General features: G+C 43.7%; 1 protein-coding gene across 2 annotated transcripts in view; it reads left to right on the top strand.

Annotated features, from left to right (window-relative positions):
• The first annotated feature begins 1214 nt into the window (after window positions 1–1214).
• ABCC4 (ATP binding cassette subfamily C member 4 (PEL blood group)) overlaps window positions 1215–14084 on the top strand; it is a 142924-nt gene continuing 130054 nt past the window's right edge. Inside the window, exon 1 of one of the 2 annotated variants that reach the window (XM_014273652.3) lies at window positions 1215–1445. In XM_014273652.3, the coding sequence (XP_014129127.2) occupies window positions 1360–1445 (86 nt within the window). In that variant the 5' untranslated portion in view covers window positions 1215–1359. The remainder of the gene's footprint in view (window positions 1446–14084) is intronic. The other variant, XM_074535621.1, reaches the window with a different exon arrangement.

The raw sequence follows: 14084 nt of genomic DNA, 5'->3' as shown, positions 1-14084 counted from the left end.
GCTAGGTTGCATTAGAATGAGTATTTACCAGCAGTTTAGGGAGGCGATCTTTCCTCTCTACTCAGAAGTGAGGCCACCCCTGGAGTCCTGCATTTCGTTCTGGGCCCCCCAGTCCAAGAGGAACATGGACATACTGGAGAGACTGCAGTGAAAGGTCACAAGCATGATGAAGGAACTCCAGTTACCATTCCTGTGAGGAAAGGCTGAGAGAGCTGCTCAGGCTGAGAGGGACTGGAGAAGACCAGGCTGTTCAGCCTGGAGAAGGCTCAGAGGGCTCTCATTAGTGTGTACACTGATGAAAAGAGGACAGAGCCAGGTTCTGCTCTGTAGTGTGCAGCGACAGGACCAGAAGCAATGGGCACAGGCTGAAACACAGCAACTTCCACCTGAACGCCAGGAAACACTTCTTCATTGTGGGGGTGACTGAGCACTAGCACAGGTTGCCCAGAGAGGCTGTGGAGTCTCCATCCTTGGAGATACTCTGAGGCGGCCTGGCATGGCACTTAAGCAGCAGGGGTTGGACCAGCTGACCTCCAGAGGTCTCTTGCAACCTCTGCCATCCTGGATTTTAGAGACTGCAGCGAAATAACAGCATGGCAGGGAATCATTCTGCCATAGAGATTAATAGTTCTTTGATTATTTCAGGTACATGTGCCATATTTTCTGTTTTCCTTGCAGTTTTCACCACTCCTTCTCATCAGGGTCCCTTTGGCAGGCCATGACTGGAGAGGAGTTTGCTGATCACTTGCTGAACCTTTGAGAACTGCCAATTTCAGCGATGCACCACGTCCTGAGATTAATTAGCTCCTTTATAATGTACCGCCAACCTCTCCTAAACTTTGTTCGCTTGGTTTTCGATTTCTGATAGAAGAATATGCAACATCTGGGAAGGAGCGCTGACAGCGTTTCTGACGGCGTTTGGTCCCGCTAAGCCTGACTTGGCCCTAACTCGCGGCGGATTTTTCTGTCCAAAAAAGCCGGGTGGGCACCTCGCTTTGCGCTGCGTGCACCGAGGAGATGCTTTCCATCAGCACGGGGCACACACAGGCGCGAAACCGGGGCGAGCGGAGCAGAGCCCCCCGGCGGAGGCTCGGTCCGTACGGAGCCAGCCCCAGCGATCGGCTCCCGGCGCTGCCCGGCACCTCTCGGGCTCCGCGGGGAGGCCGGGCCGGCAGGAGGCGTCTTGCGGCGGCCGGCAGGAGGAGGAGGAGGAGGAAGAGGAGGAGGAGGAGGGCCGAGGCGGGGGTGCCGGCTCTCCCGGAAACAGCGCCGGCCGGCGGCGGAGCGGCGGTGCCTGCCAGCCGCGGGAGTCGCTCGTGGTCCTGCGCCCTCGCCGCACGCCGGGCGGGTCGGGGCGGCATGGCGGGCGGCATGGAGCCGGTGCCCCGCGAGGAGAAGCCTAACCCGCTGCAGGATGCCAACCTCTGCTCCCGGCTCTTCTTCTGGTGAGCGGCCGGGCGAGGGCAGGGGGAAGGGCAGCGCCGGAGGCGCGGCGCCGGCTGCCCGCCGGCGGGGAAGGCGCCGGGCACAGAGCCGCTGGCTTCACCTCGCCCGGCCGCTCAGCAGTGCCGAGCCCCGGCAAAAGTGCCCGGCGCGCGGCTCCCGGAGCCTCCGGGCGCGCCGGCGGCGGGTGGGAGGCAGCGAGCGGCGAAGGGAAGCTGCGGCCGGCGCTGCCCCGCTGCGCCGTCGGCTGCCGGCAGTGACTGTGCAGGCGCGACCTGCCGCCCGCCCCCGCGGGCCCGGCTGTCAGCGCTGCCGGCCGGGGCAGCCCCGGCCCGCAGGTGGGCTGGGGTCTCGTGAGGTGAACCCGGCGGCCGCGATAATCCCCGCCCGCGGTCTGGGCACGGCGCAGCCGGGGGCCCGCCCGTCTCGGGCACGGCAGCGCTCAGCCGGGCCCCTCGCTCCCCCGAGCACGTGTTGGGTTCCCTCGGTAGCTGCGGGGAGGACGCAGCGTGTTCTGCTTCCTGGCCGGGTAGCCCTGCTGCCGGTGCAGGGCTGCTCCCAGGCTTTGTTCTGCTTCCCCGTTTGAATAACGGGTCGCGGGCAGGGATTGCTCATCCCGGCGAGGCGTGAGGCTGTGCCCTGCCGCTTCGAGGCGCTTTCTGCCCCGCATGGCTGCCTAAGGGATGGCTGGACAGCATCCTGGCTGCTCTCCCCGCACATCTGCTCCTCAGGGGCTTGGGGGCTCACGCAGAGAAGGCTGGCCGTGTTGCCACAAACTTTACAGCTACCAGCCCCGAGTAGAGCTTGATCTTTTACTAGTGGGGACCTCGGCGTGGGTGTATAGCTGTGCTCAAAGAAGTGAGGAATTGCAGCTCAACATGTTAGTTGCTTTGAACTGTAGTAGGAAAACATGTGCAAAGTAAAACGAGAGAGCACCAAGCTTGTTTGTCCTAGAAGATCCCATTTGGAAGAGCAGTTCCAGAAAAGCACTTCCTGCTTCACCTGCTACAGCCTGAACCAGGGTGCACATGTGTGGTGGAGGAGTGGGAAGGAAGGGAGGGCATGGCATGTGAAACTCTTTTTTTGGAAGCCTCTGAAACACAAATAAAAACTCTTTGATTCTATAAGCAACTCTGAGCAGGTGCAGAAGTCCTCTTTGGAAGGTAGGGGGATTTTAAAAACCGTGATAAATTTTAACGAAACATGTTTTTCAGTCAAGGCTATGTCCTCAGAGGCACTATGGGCAAAAAGAAAGAAATTAAATCAGTAATAATAAAAAGGCAGCTTTTATGCTTGTGTGAACTCCCTGTGTTCAGCATTTTGACTTTTACTTTAATGCCAGGGATGCCTGTGTTGGAAACAGCTTTGTTGTGAAATCCAAGCAGAATGGGATGAACCTAAGTTGGCCATGTAGCATTCCTGGACTGCTTTTGGTCTGTTCCCTTTCCCTTGCTGGAATCTTGTGGTGTTAGGCATGCAGTGCTCATAGCTTTCTGACTGCTTGCACCATTCTTTTTTTTAGGCCTTCTGTATCACTCTGCATGTATTGCAGAGAAGTGTTCAACAGCAACAGTGAAGTACCTTAAATTTCCGTAGTTTTAGGCAAGCACTTGAAAGACTCCTTTTACCTCAGAGGTGTTTTTAGGTTCTTACTTTGCAAAGGGAAAAAGGTGGAAGGCGGTGCTTGGGGGATGAAAGGTCTGCTCAGAGTCCAGAGATCGACTGGGAATTGAGACTTCACAGTCAGATGCTGGTGTACAGCCATAGGGCTTCTGCTTTGGAAAAGGGTTTAGTGGAGCATGTAAAGCTTTAGAATTTGCCCAATGTGCTGTTTCTCAGGCTTTTATGGTAGTGTAATTCACAGCAGTGAAAACAGCCTTCTAAAGTGTCTTCTCTTACCTGTGGTGCATGTGATCACATCTAACGTCGGTGTATTAGTCAACAAGCATTAGTGTTTTCTGGGTGTAAATTTCAGCTGAAATGATACCGTCACTGCTCTCCACTGTTCAGCCTGCAGAAGACAAGTGGGTAAAATTGAATGAGTAGGGGCTGTCAGTTTTCTGCAAGTTAATACAGTTTTGCATAAAACCCAGGAAATGTTAAAACACCCTGTCATTTAGCTATAAAACTAGCTTTAAGGGTAACTCTAAGAATTACTCTGCCTTTCTACAATGAGTGTAGCATCTCTTATCTGTGTGAGTACTGCTTCATTTTAGCTGATGTCTCACACAGGACATTGTGAGATATTTTCATCTGGAGTGCTGGGAGAGCATTGCCTGAGGAGGGCCATCTATGAGTAGTAGCTGCCACCACCCTATGGTTGTGTGCCTGCTCTGCTCTCCACATTCCAGGTATTGGCTGCTTGTTTTCAATGAGGGTAAAATACAGCATTGCAAGGAGCTGGGCAAAGGTCCTTCTTATTTTTATTTTGTTTATATTTTTCTCCAAAAGTGCAGTTTTGGCATTGTGAGGAACCACCCTCCCATTTGTTGCCAGTGGTACAAAATAAAAGCTTACATTATTGCCTGGTGCAAACAGGATCAAACTCATGGGAGAAAAAAATCATGTTTTCGTTGAGTTATAAATCTCAGGTAATGAGTGTGTAGGCTGCAGAGACATTCTTCTTCCATTGTTTGAAGCTTGTCTTCTTGATTTTGGGTTGTGACTTTAGCAAGTATGAGCTTGATGAACGTTAAATGCTCCAGCAGTACATTCATGGGAAAGAGGAGGATCTGGAGTCTGTGCTAATATTGTTACTTTTCTAATGCGTCCCTTGTGTAATGTTCCAAGAATGAAAACTATTCATGACAGAAGTGTGAAGATCAGGGAAGTTGCAAAATATTCTTGTTTTCTGTGTCTTTCACTGAATTAGCTACATTAACAGAGGTTTATCAAAGCCCACATTGGCCTTCTGGATGTTTTAGGTATTATTGTAACTCCTGACTTTCAAGAGTCACAATTTCCATGCCTACCAAACTTTTTAAAGCCCTGGCTGGTATTTAATTTACAGCTTGGAGTGCTTGTATTTCTGATTTACTTCACTTACGTTGTTAGGTTGTTGGTCTTTTTCTTGCTGCCTTGGTTTGCTGGTGAGAGTGAGGACTCTGAAGGATGGATATGAGGGTTTGCTTTCTTTTTAAGATTTGCCCAAGGAAGAGAGAATTCAGCTGTGTTTTTCATGTTTAAACAGCTATTCAGTTGTAGAAAGCTAAGGAATTGAAAAAGCCTTGTAGGCCCCCATGCAGTTGAGAATAGCACTTTTTGCATATTTTTTTTCTGATGTGGGTGGTGGGAATTATTAAATTAATAACTTCAGAGAGTAAGAATATTTTTCCTTTCTGGGTGTTAAGTCATCTTTGATCTTGCATGTTCATGAAGTAGGAAGTATATTTTTATTTGCTCAGAGCACTTGTTCCCTTGAGTTACTAAATATGTTTTTTCTATATAGCATTTGAATTTTTATGCATTCTGCTGTTTGGACATCAAGTCCACTTCAGTGGAAAGTTGCTAAACATAGGGTATGATTAAATTTTTGAAAGACTTGATAACCTTTGTGCTGTCAACAATATGAGAAGGAAGGCAAGCTGGAACACCCTGGAAAGAGTACCCAGCATTTTTTGTGCAGAGAAGTAAAAGAAGTTAAAGTTCTTCTAGATTTCATACAAATTTTTAACTTCATTTTAATAATAACAGTAATTACTTATCTGTCACGGACTCACCATGACTGTGAGAAGTCTTTGGGTGTTTTGGAGCACTGTCATCCTCAGGCTAGATGCCTTTTCACATCATGACTTGACATGTGGCAATTGCCATTACAATAAGAGCATTAAAATGTAATCTGAAAGCTTACAGCAAGGTATCTACAGAGTTGTTACTCCGAGGAATAAGTCAGTGACTGGTTTTAGACCTGTTAGTGTCTGGCAGCATTGTTTTGACTTACTACATGTGTACTTTGGGGAGAATGACAAAACCTCTAAGTCTTCTTCATGGATCTGATGCGAAGTGCAGTGGGAGAGAAGAGTAAAAAACAATCTTAATTTTTGGGTTTAAGTGTGAATTGAATGGGGTAAGACATGTAAGTCCGAGGATTTTGAGTGAGGACTGTGCAGTATGTAGCTGCTTGCCTGACCAAATCTACTCATGTCACAGATTTCTCTTGTAGAAGTGTAAATAGCAACACACCTTATTTAACTTCCTCCTCCTCTCTCACCCTGTGGTTTAGAATTGGAAAAGCCACTGACTGATTTTACTAGATTTCTCAGGCAGTCTAAGTATTGCCTGCTTATCTGTCTTCAAGTGTTTCTTGCCTTGCATTGAAAGAAGTTATGGAAAGAATTCATCATTGTTCTTGGATATTTCAACTGGACTCCGGCAGTGCCACCAATAAAATTGGTTTGTGTTCTTTACTGTGTCAGTGAACAGTGTGAGGATTTTACATTTACTTACCATGAAAATATCAGACTTTGTGACTTGCCTGGGATCTTGCCTGATATTTGGTGAATTCCCATGGTCAATGCCTGAAATTGTGTGGTAATGCTACTTTATAAAAACTTTGAGGTAGCTAAGTTCATTTATTCACCTGCTGGTGCAGGACAGTTGTGGTACTGTAAGAAACTGAAGAAATATGTAAGCATTTTCAGTATAGATAAACAGAAAACACATTTTCTGTATCCTGAGATGGAAATCACGTTTGCTTCTCTTTTTCTCCTGGATGAAGAAAGACTGAGGATCATACATACAATTTTTTTGAAAGATAATGTCTTGTTTGTTCATTTATCAGTTATTTAATGTCCTGCTGTCAAATTTGAATTATTTTTTCTCCTGAACTGCTGCATTAATTTTTAAGTTTTGCCTGTTTCTTTGCGAGATGTCTGTATTATGCAAAAGGAAATACTTGCAAATTATTGTTTATGAGCTAGTAAAGTTAAAATATGTGGATAAAGGGTGCTAAATAGATTATATGGATTACAACAAGTGTGTATAAACTGTTGAAGTGTTATAATTTGCCATCTACTGTAAATATCTGTGCTTAGATACGCAGTTAGATGAACTGTTAAGAGTATAATGAAACACGGACTATTGCCTTTGGAATGCTTATGTAAGGCCTGCTGTATCATTTATGAGAGAAAATGTCTTCTAATTCCTGCAAAACTTCAAAATTAAGATTATGTCATGGTGCTGTTTTTGTCTTCTTTTGCAAAAATAATTTCCCTATCCTGCTTCTAGAAAACTAGGCCATATATAGAGTGGAGGAGGGAGATAACCCAGTTAGATTTTGGGAGTGGAAGGTTTTCCACTCCCAAAAAAAGACCAGTCATCTACTTTATGTTATTTGTTTTGTATCCCTGGCACTGTACCACTTGTAATAACAGTGGGAAGTCATAGGACATTTTAATTCTCCCTATTTCCCTTGCTTGTCAGAAAGGATTTTAATACAGAAATTCCCACCATTAGGTCCTTCTTTAATGAGTAACTACTGAAGTTTATTTTTATAAGTCACAATCTTCAAACCTTTACATGAAATCTTTGGTACTTTGGTATTTTTCTTAGCCTGTGGTTGCTGGGTTTGGAACTGATATTTTAATGATAGTCTTTGAAATGCCACAGGTACAGGTGATGCCACTCCTCTCTTCCCTGCTTCTAGGCCTGCAGAAAATGTTAGTTTGCGATTTTGCTCCCCCCTTCTTCTTGCCATATCTGTGCTTCTTCTTGCTGTCTGAAATACTGGGAAGTATGCTAGATTAATAAGGTAATTCTGTACCTGGCTGATAAACAGTATGAAAACAGCCTGCAATAAATGTAGTCAAATACCAGTTGTGTTACTGTCAGCATCAGAAAGTGGGTGTTCAGCAGCTTAGCTGCTCCCACTGTGCTGTGGAAAAAGCAGCAGCTTGGAAGATGAGATGGAGCTGGGTATCAAAGGTTAATTCAGTTGGTATTGAAACTGGAAGCCTGAAGGGCGTTTTTGAGTTAATATGGCTTTGAAGTAATTTCATTGTATTCCTATTTTTTCCTTCTGTAAGCAATGAGAAAAGCTGCTCTTTAATCCACATTAACCTGGGGAGGGAAGTTGCAACCAAAACACAGTTGAAAAGCATCTGAAGAAATACCAGACTTACTCTGTTTACTTTACTTGTGGACAGCTGCCTTCATAAGGGGAGGTGGGAGAAGGCAGCTTACTAATGAGAATGGATGAACATATGGAATGGAGAGGTTAAAAACAATAAAAATCACATGATGGCTACAAGCTGTTGCTAGGGTATCTATGAATTCTTTCAGAATAACTCTGGAGACTCTCAGTGTCTGTGTGTCCTTCTTTCTGTACATCCAGAAAGCCAGCAGAGATCCTCTGGACTGAGAGCAAGCACAGAGCAGTGCTGAATTGCACTGCTGGTGTAGTGTCAGATCACAAATGTGGGTGATGAACAGGACCATGAGGAGGGAGACTCCTGGGGTGAGTCAGGGAGAATAAGCAATGTGCATTATTATCCAAATGGCCTGTGGGAAAACCCCATTTATTTTATCAGAAAAGCCATCTCCAGAGTAGGTGATTAAAGAGAAAAAAAATGTGTTACTTTGCAGCTTAGTTGTTGAAGTAGTGCTTCCAAGCTGCTCAAGGGAGACAAAATCCTAGTGTTATGGAAGAATTTGAGTAAACAAAGACTCTCCTGTGCAACTGTTGAAAAATAACTGGACATTGAGTGTAAACAGGTGATGCTTGTAATGTAATGCACAAATAAGCTTAAGAGGAATGGGGAAAATGCAGTTTGTAAACCACCTCTTTAAGGAATTAGTTGATGAGAGCATACCGTATGTGGCTTTGACTGGGTGCTGTAAAATTATCCAGAAATTAAATTTCTGCTTATTATTACAAATAAAATATTTTCCTAATCAGGCAAGCAGTTTGTGAAGTCTGATTTTTCTCACTTGTCCTGTGATAAAGCAGGAGCTCTTGTGAAACTGCTGAGAAAGAAATTTTGCACTTGTGCAGAGGAAGGTACTGTACTATGCAAGTGACTGACTGTGGGGTGATTGCCGTGGGGCTGGTCAAGGCAATTGAGGCTTGTGGGTGCACCCAGGGCCCTTACAGACACATCTTTTGATCTTGGGACATTTTTTATTTGTCTCAGCTTCGTAATGTAATTGCAAATGCTTCTTGGCTGATGTTTTTGGACAGACTTTATCAGTTAATGAAGAACTTTTAATGTATGCTGGGGTTTCTAGAAAGCTCTGCAAGCCTGCTCTGCAGTGTGAGAGTGGTACTTTTTTGAGTATTTACAAGCAGGACATGATACAAACCCAGAGGTACAGTAGGTCCCATCCCTGTGTTAATGAACCATTTGAGCTGGACTCTGCTATTAGTTTCATATACCTATCTGTAATGTATTTCTTCCTTGCCTGAGAGGAAATTATTTTGGGATGATAAGAAATCTACTTTACAAGCTTTCTTGTTTAGGAAATTTTATTTCATGTATGAAGCAGAATAGCATGACTAGCCTTAATGATTCTGCCTTTTGGATAGCAGAGCCTGTTTCTCTTTCATGCAGTCTGTGAAGAAGGGGATGATTTCTCTTAGGAGGGTAAGCAAACACTGTCTTAGCTTTTTCTGCACTCTTAGAAGCTTTCCAACATCTTCGTGGAGTTGCTCTCTTAACAATTGCTAAGAATTGGACTTTTCCTGAGCAACCAAGTAAATTGTGGCTGGTTGACTGTGTTGTAATCTTAAAGGGTGTGTAATGTCAGAGCCCAGGAGTAGGGAAATGCAGGAAGTGAATGTTTATATTGTGGTCTTTGTGTATCTGCTGGTTCAGAAATGAATCACTTTCTTTTTTTATCAGTGCCCACGATACTGCTGTAGAGGTGAAAAGCCTTTTGGGGTTAGAACAGTGATTTACTGTTTCGCAGCTGGCTGTCTCTGGGTTTGCACCAGGTTATAGAATGATTTTTTAATTTTTTTTTTTAATCTTTATTCCAAGTGACATCAGTATTCTGGCAGTACCAGGGACTCATTCTGGGCATGTTTCCAGACTGATGTCTTTGATCAGCTAATTGTTTTGATAGAACAGAGGCATTCCCAGCAGAACACAAGGTACTCAGGATTCTTACAGATTCTCACATTTTTTTGTGTAGGTCATGCTAGGAAGAATTTGGGCTAAGCTCTTTGAAAGGCATCATGTGAACCCTGTGTTCTGAAAGAGTAACTAAAATGAAGGAATGTGTAGGAAAAAAAATAAATTCAAAATTCCTAGCAAACAGGAGGGTACCTGGGAAAAGTAAAGACAGTTACTAAGGAGTCCTGGTTTTATTTAATTTGAACAACTTCTTCAGAAAGAAATACAGAAAGGCAGTGTGAGTCTTACCTCCCCAGCATGTTGTTCCTCTTCTTCTTCCAATAAAACAGATTGATATTGAGCCCATCATTGGGCTGAGAGGAGAGGTTTGCATGACTGTCTATATATTTACTCAATTTCTTTAATTTAGGTTATTATTTTGGCTTTCTTATTAAATAATGCTGCATTTTGCACTGGTTCTGTTTTCAAAACAAATGCTAATTTTTTTTGTAAGCTGGTTTTAATACTCTTTGAAGGGATCTGTGTTAGCTGATCTCTGTTCTGACAAAAGACATACCAGTCTATTGAGTAGTCTTCCTTTATGCCTATGTTGGGGTTTCAGGGACATTCTTTATGTAGGCCTTTGCTTTATTTGTCAGCCTCCTCTAGCAGCCCTCTGACAGCGCTCTAATTTAACTGAGCCTTCAGGAAAGAGAAGGGCTGGGTTGGTTTTTGTGGGTTACAAATGTGTGACTTGAGTAACAGCGGGCTGTGTGAAACAGGTTGGTCTCAGTTCTGCTGTGATTGCAGAGAATTCCACAGGGCATAATCTGCATGTGGCATTCAGGTGGAAACTTTTAAATTAATGACTAAATAGGAGCATGTGCTAAGCCTTCTGTCTGGAAGTAAACCTTCCAGCATAAAGTTTAGGATGCATCAGTGAAATGGTGATGCTCAAACTCTTCTTGCTGTACTTAGAGTTTGCAGAAGAGCTCATGCTTGGGATAAAAGCCCTTCAAGGACTAACCATCATTGAAAAGAAAAATGTTTAACCTTCTTCTAAAGGTCTTAAACTATATTCTGTTAATACAACATACTGTTAAAAGCTTTTTTACTCCTGAGATCTTCATAGCATTAGCTCTTGAAGATGGGTGTTTTGGGGGACACTAGTTAGAAAGGTCAACAATGGGTAATTTTTTAATTGTTGGAGTTTTTTGTACATTTTTTTCCCTAACCTTACAGGAATGTGGGCTTGTGCTCTTTGCCATGTTGTCCATTATAATAAATGAGTCACAAAATGAATTATTACAGTTTTCTGCTTACTCTGGATTGGTTTTCCTTGCATTCTTTCATGTTAACATAGGTTGTAGTGCAATATATTACTCTTTTCAGTGTTATGGTTTTAACTGATGGAAGAAAGGGAGAAGCCCTGAAGTTGCACTAGGTCTCACTAGAACTAATAGCCTTGAGACTTCTGGCAGTTTTCATCCTGCACTGTCATCTCTCTGCTCCTTAAATCTTTTTCAAATTCACTCACACTGTAGGTACAGTGTGGAGATAAGGGATTTACTGCAAGTTGTAAGAACTCCTCAGTGGACATGGGCATATCATCACTAAGTTGTTTTGGGTGTTTAAGGACGAAGGATAAACTGGATGGCTCTTGCAGTCCTGTGCACTTGAGAGTGTTGTCTTCCTGCGGGTTACTTTGCAGTGGACTGCACATCTGTGGTCAGCACGTGCTGCTCTTGGCTGTAGTGTGCAATCAAATGCTATCAGGATTGAGCAACTGCCTTCAGCAGAAGGCATTATTCTTCCTGTTGCCTGCCTGTGGTTTTTTGAACAGTGTAAGAAGATGAATGGTGTTCTACTCAGTAAAATTAAAAGCATTGTTTTTATTTTTTAAGACGGTATATTTAAGTCTGTTTCTAAAGTGTCTTTTGTTTTCCTGTATGTGCTCTGCTGCCTGCAGAAAGTACCTGTCTTCAGCACTGCTGAGGCCACAGCTGGGGCCCTGAATCCAGTTCTGGGGTCCCCAGTACACGAGAGACATGGACACACTGGAAAGAGCACAGCAAAGGGTCACAGCAATGATTAAGGGTTTGGAACATCTCTTCTGGGAGGAAAGGCTGAGGGAGCTGGAAGTGTTCATCCTGGAGACAAGAAGATACGGGGGGTATCATCAGTGTAGATAAATACTTGAGGGGAGGGTAGAAGGTGGGCAGAGCCAGGCTCTTCTCAGTAGTGTCCAGGAGTGGGATCAGAGGCAGTGGGGCCACAAACTGAGTACCAGAGGTTCCCTCTGAACATCAGGAAACACTTGTTTCAACAGTGATTGAGCACTGTTGTAGGCTGCTTGGAGAGGTTATGAAGTCATCCTGGAAATCTTCAAAAGCTGTCAGGACATTGTCATGGACAACCAGCTCTAGGTGGCCCTGCTTGAGCAGAAGGGTTTGGACCATCTGACCTCCAGATGTCCCTTCTGACACAACCCCAGCCTTTCTGTGATTCTGTAATAAATATCCTATTTGTGTTCCGTGTTAAATGTCAGAACCGGTTTTCTTTTCACCACCCTGGCAGCAGTAGCCAGTGAAATCTCACAACCATTTCCGTAGGTGGGAGAAGGATTAAGCCTTTGTATTTTCCTGAAAGGCCTGCCTCATCCTGATTCTCATGCTAGGAGGAAGATAACTTTAGCCTGTGTCTGAAAGGAGACCTGTAACTTGTTTATGGATGCATCCTAGGCTAATACTGATGTTTCAAGAGGAGGAACACTGGGTATTGACCTCAGCTGAAGTCTGCAATTTTTTTCCTGCTTGTCCTCGAACAAACAGAGTCTATCTCATCCAGCAGGTAGAAATTATTTGAATGGCCTTGAGGTTATTTGCCTCATAGCTGTTTTTCACCTGTGGTCTGCAAGAGCTGAGGCCAAAGAAGACATGTTTCAGTGGAGCAGATTCCTTGTGTCAAACCTGGCAGAAGTTCTGCCCCTGGCTGGAGCAGTTGGTATTTGAGACGTTTTGTCAGGACCTTTTGTGGGGAAGCTGTGGTAGTGATTTGGGCCCTGGTGCTATTTAACCATAAAGTCCCAGCAACAGACTTGTCTGACAAGTCCTTTCTGTTTCTAATTGTACAATGCATTTAATAGTTAACAGCTCACTTAAACAAATCTTCAGTACTCACTCCAAGAGTTTAAAAAGGGCTGTTAGGCATCAAAGGTGCTACTCTAAGGATAGAGACTTAATTTTTAGAATGAGTCATGAAAACACTGTGGTAACATGCTAAGTAGTGAAGGAACAACACTACATAATCCCATTTGTTACTTGCAGTTGTGCCATGGAGCCTGGGAAAAAGGTTTTTACAATGGAGCTATCTTTGAAGAAACTCTCTGTGCCTCCTCTCTAGGGTTCTGCTTGCCCATCCACCCTCTCTAAAACTAGCCAACAACTTTCTTGTAAGCCAGTGTATACAAAGTTTAGTTAGAACATGCCTGAGCAAGAAATGTAGAGCAAGTTGATGAGTATTTATAACCACTGTTGTGGTGTGAATAAATAAATACCTTCACTGTAAACCACCCCAGTTTTGAAATCTCACATGTAGGTCTTACAGAAAATAACATGCTTCACCTAGCACATCACACTTCTTTTAAGAGCTGTGTTGGTGAAGTTGGGGATTAAATAAGTATCAGAAACTAAGCAGCAGTTAAGAACTTTCACAGGCAATTGAGATCAGACAGACAGCTTGCCTTGTGTGCAAGAATATTTTTTCCAAAACAGATCCCTGACTTCTTGATTTTGATGGTGTTAACCAGTTGAGAAAGTACTTGTAGGAAAAGCCTTAGAGCCAAAATCCACGTCTCCTGGAAACAAAATATCTCCAATTCAGCAGAGAGACAAACTAAATGGAAAACTGCAAGTTCCCTAACTTCATTGTTCCTGCTCAACCATTCCTGTTTTGCACGTATCACTCCCTTTTTCTCCATCTCATGGACAACTTGGTCACTTTTGTGCTTTATGCCATACAACGCTTGCTCTGTGGGGCACAACTGAAACTCTCTGGAGTTCCCTGATATATTTCAGGCTGAAGGATCCAGGTGCATAAAAATCTACTCTTGCTGTTCCCTAACAGTTGACCTATTTGATCTAACAAAATACAGTGTTTTTCAACAAATCTACAGTACTGCTACTATAATTTATCTTCAAAGTGTTCTTGTAGAATGCTGAGCTTTTAAGAATCTTTCCACTGAGGAAACTGAGCTGTTAGGCATTATTTTCCTTTCTTGAATCTACACACTGTGTCAGTGTGCTTCTGTTTATGTTTCCAAACATGAGTAAGGTATGGTAATAACCCATTGTTTTCCCATTTTTACATTTCAGTGATTGTCTTTAAATTTCTGACCTTTAATACTTGTCAAGATGTCAGTTGAATAGCAGCTACTTTTCTCCTCAAGTAAATGTTACAAAACATGTCTTTTAGTGTGCATTACAATTTAATTTACAGCTTTCAGTATTTTAATAGTTGGGTTAAGTTCGTTTTTTTCCCTTCATATTTAAAGGAATGCTATTTTTCCTTGAGTGTATGGAAACACTGTGA

The sequence above is a fragment of the Zonotrichia albicollis genome, chromosome 2 (genome assembly GCF_047830755.1).
Source record: "Zonotrichia albicollis isolate bZonAlb1 chromosome 2, bZonAlb1.hap1, whole genome shotgun sequence".
Taxonomy (NCBI): domain Eukaryota; kingdom Metazoa; phylum Chordata; class Aves; order Passeriformes; family Passerellidae; genus Zonotrichia; species Zonotrichia albicollis.
The sequence above is the reverse complement of the archived record's forward strand: the minus strand, read 5'-3'. Positions and strand labels throughout refer to the sequence as shown.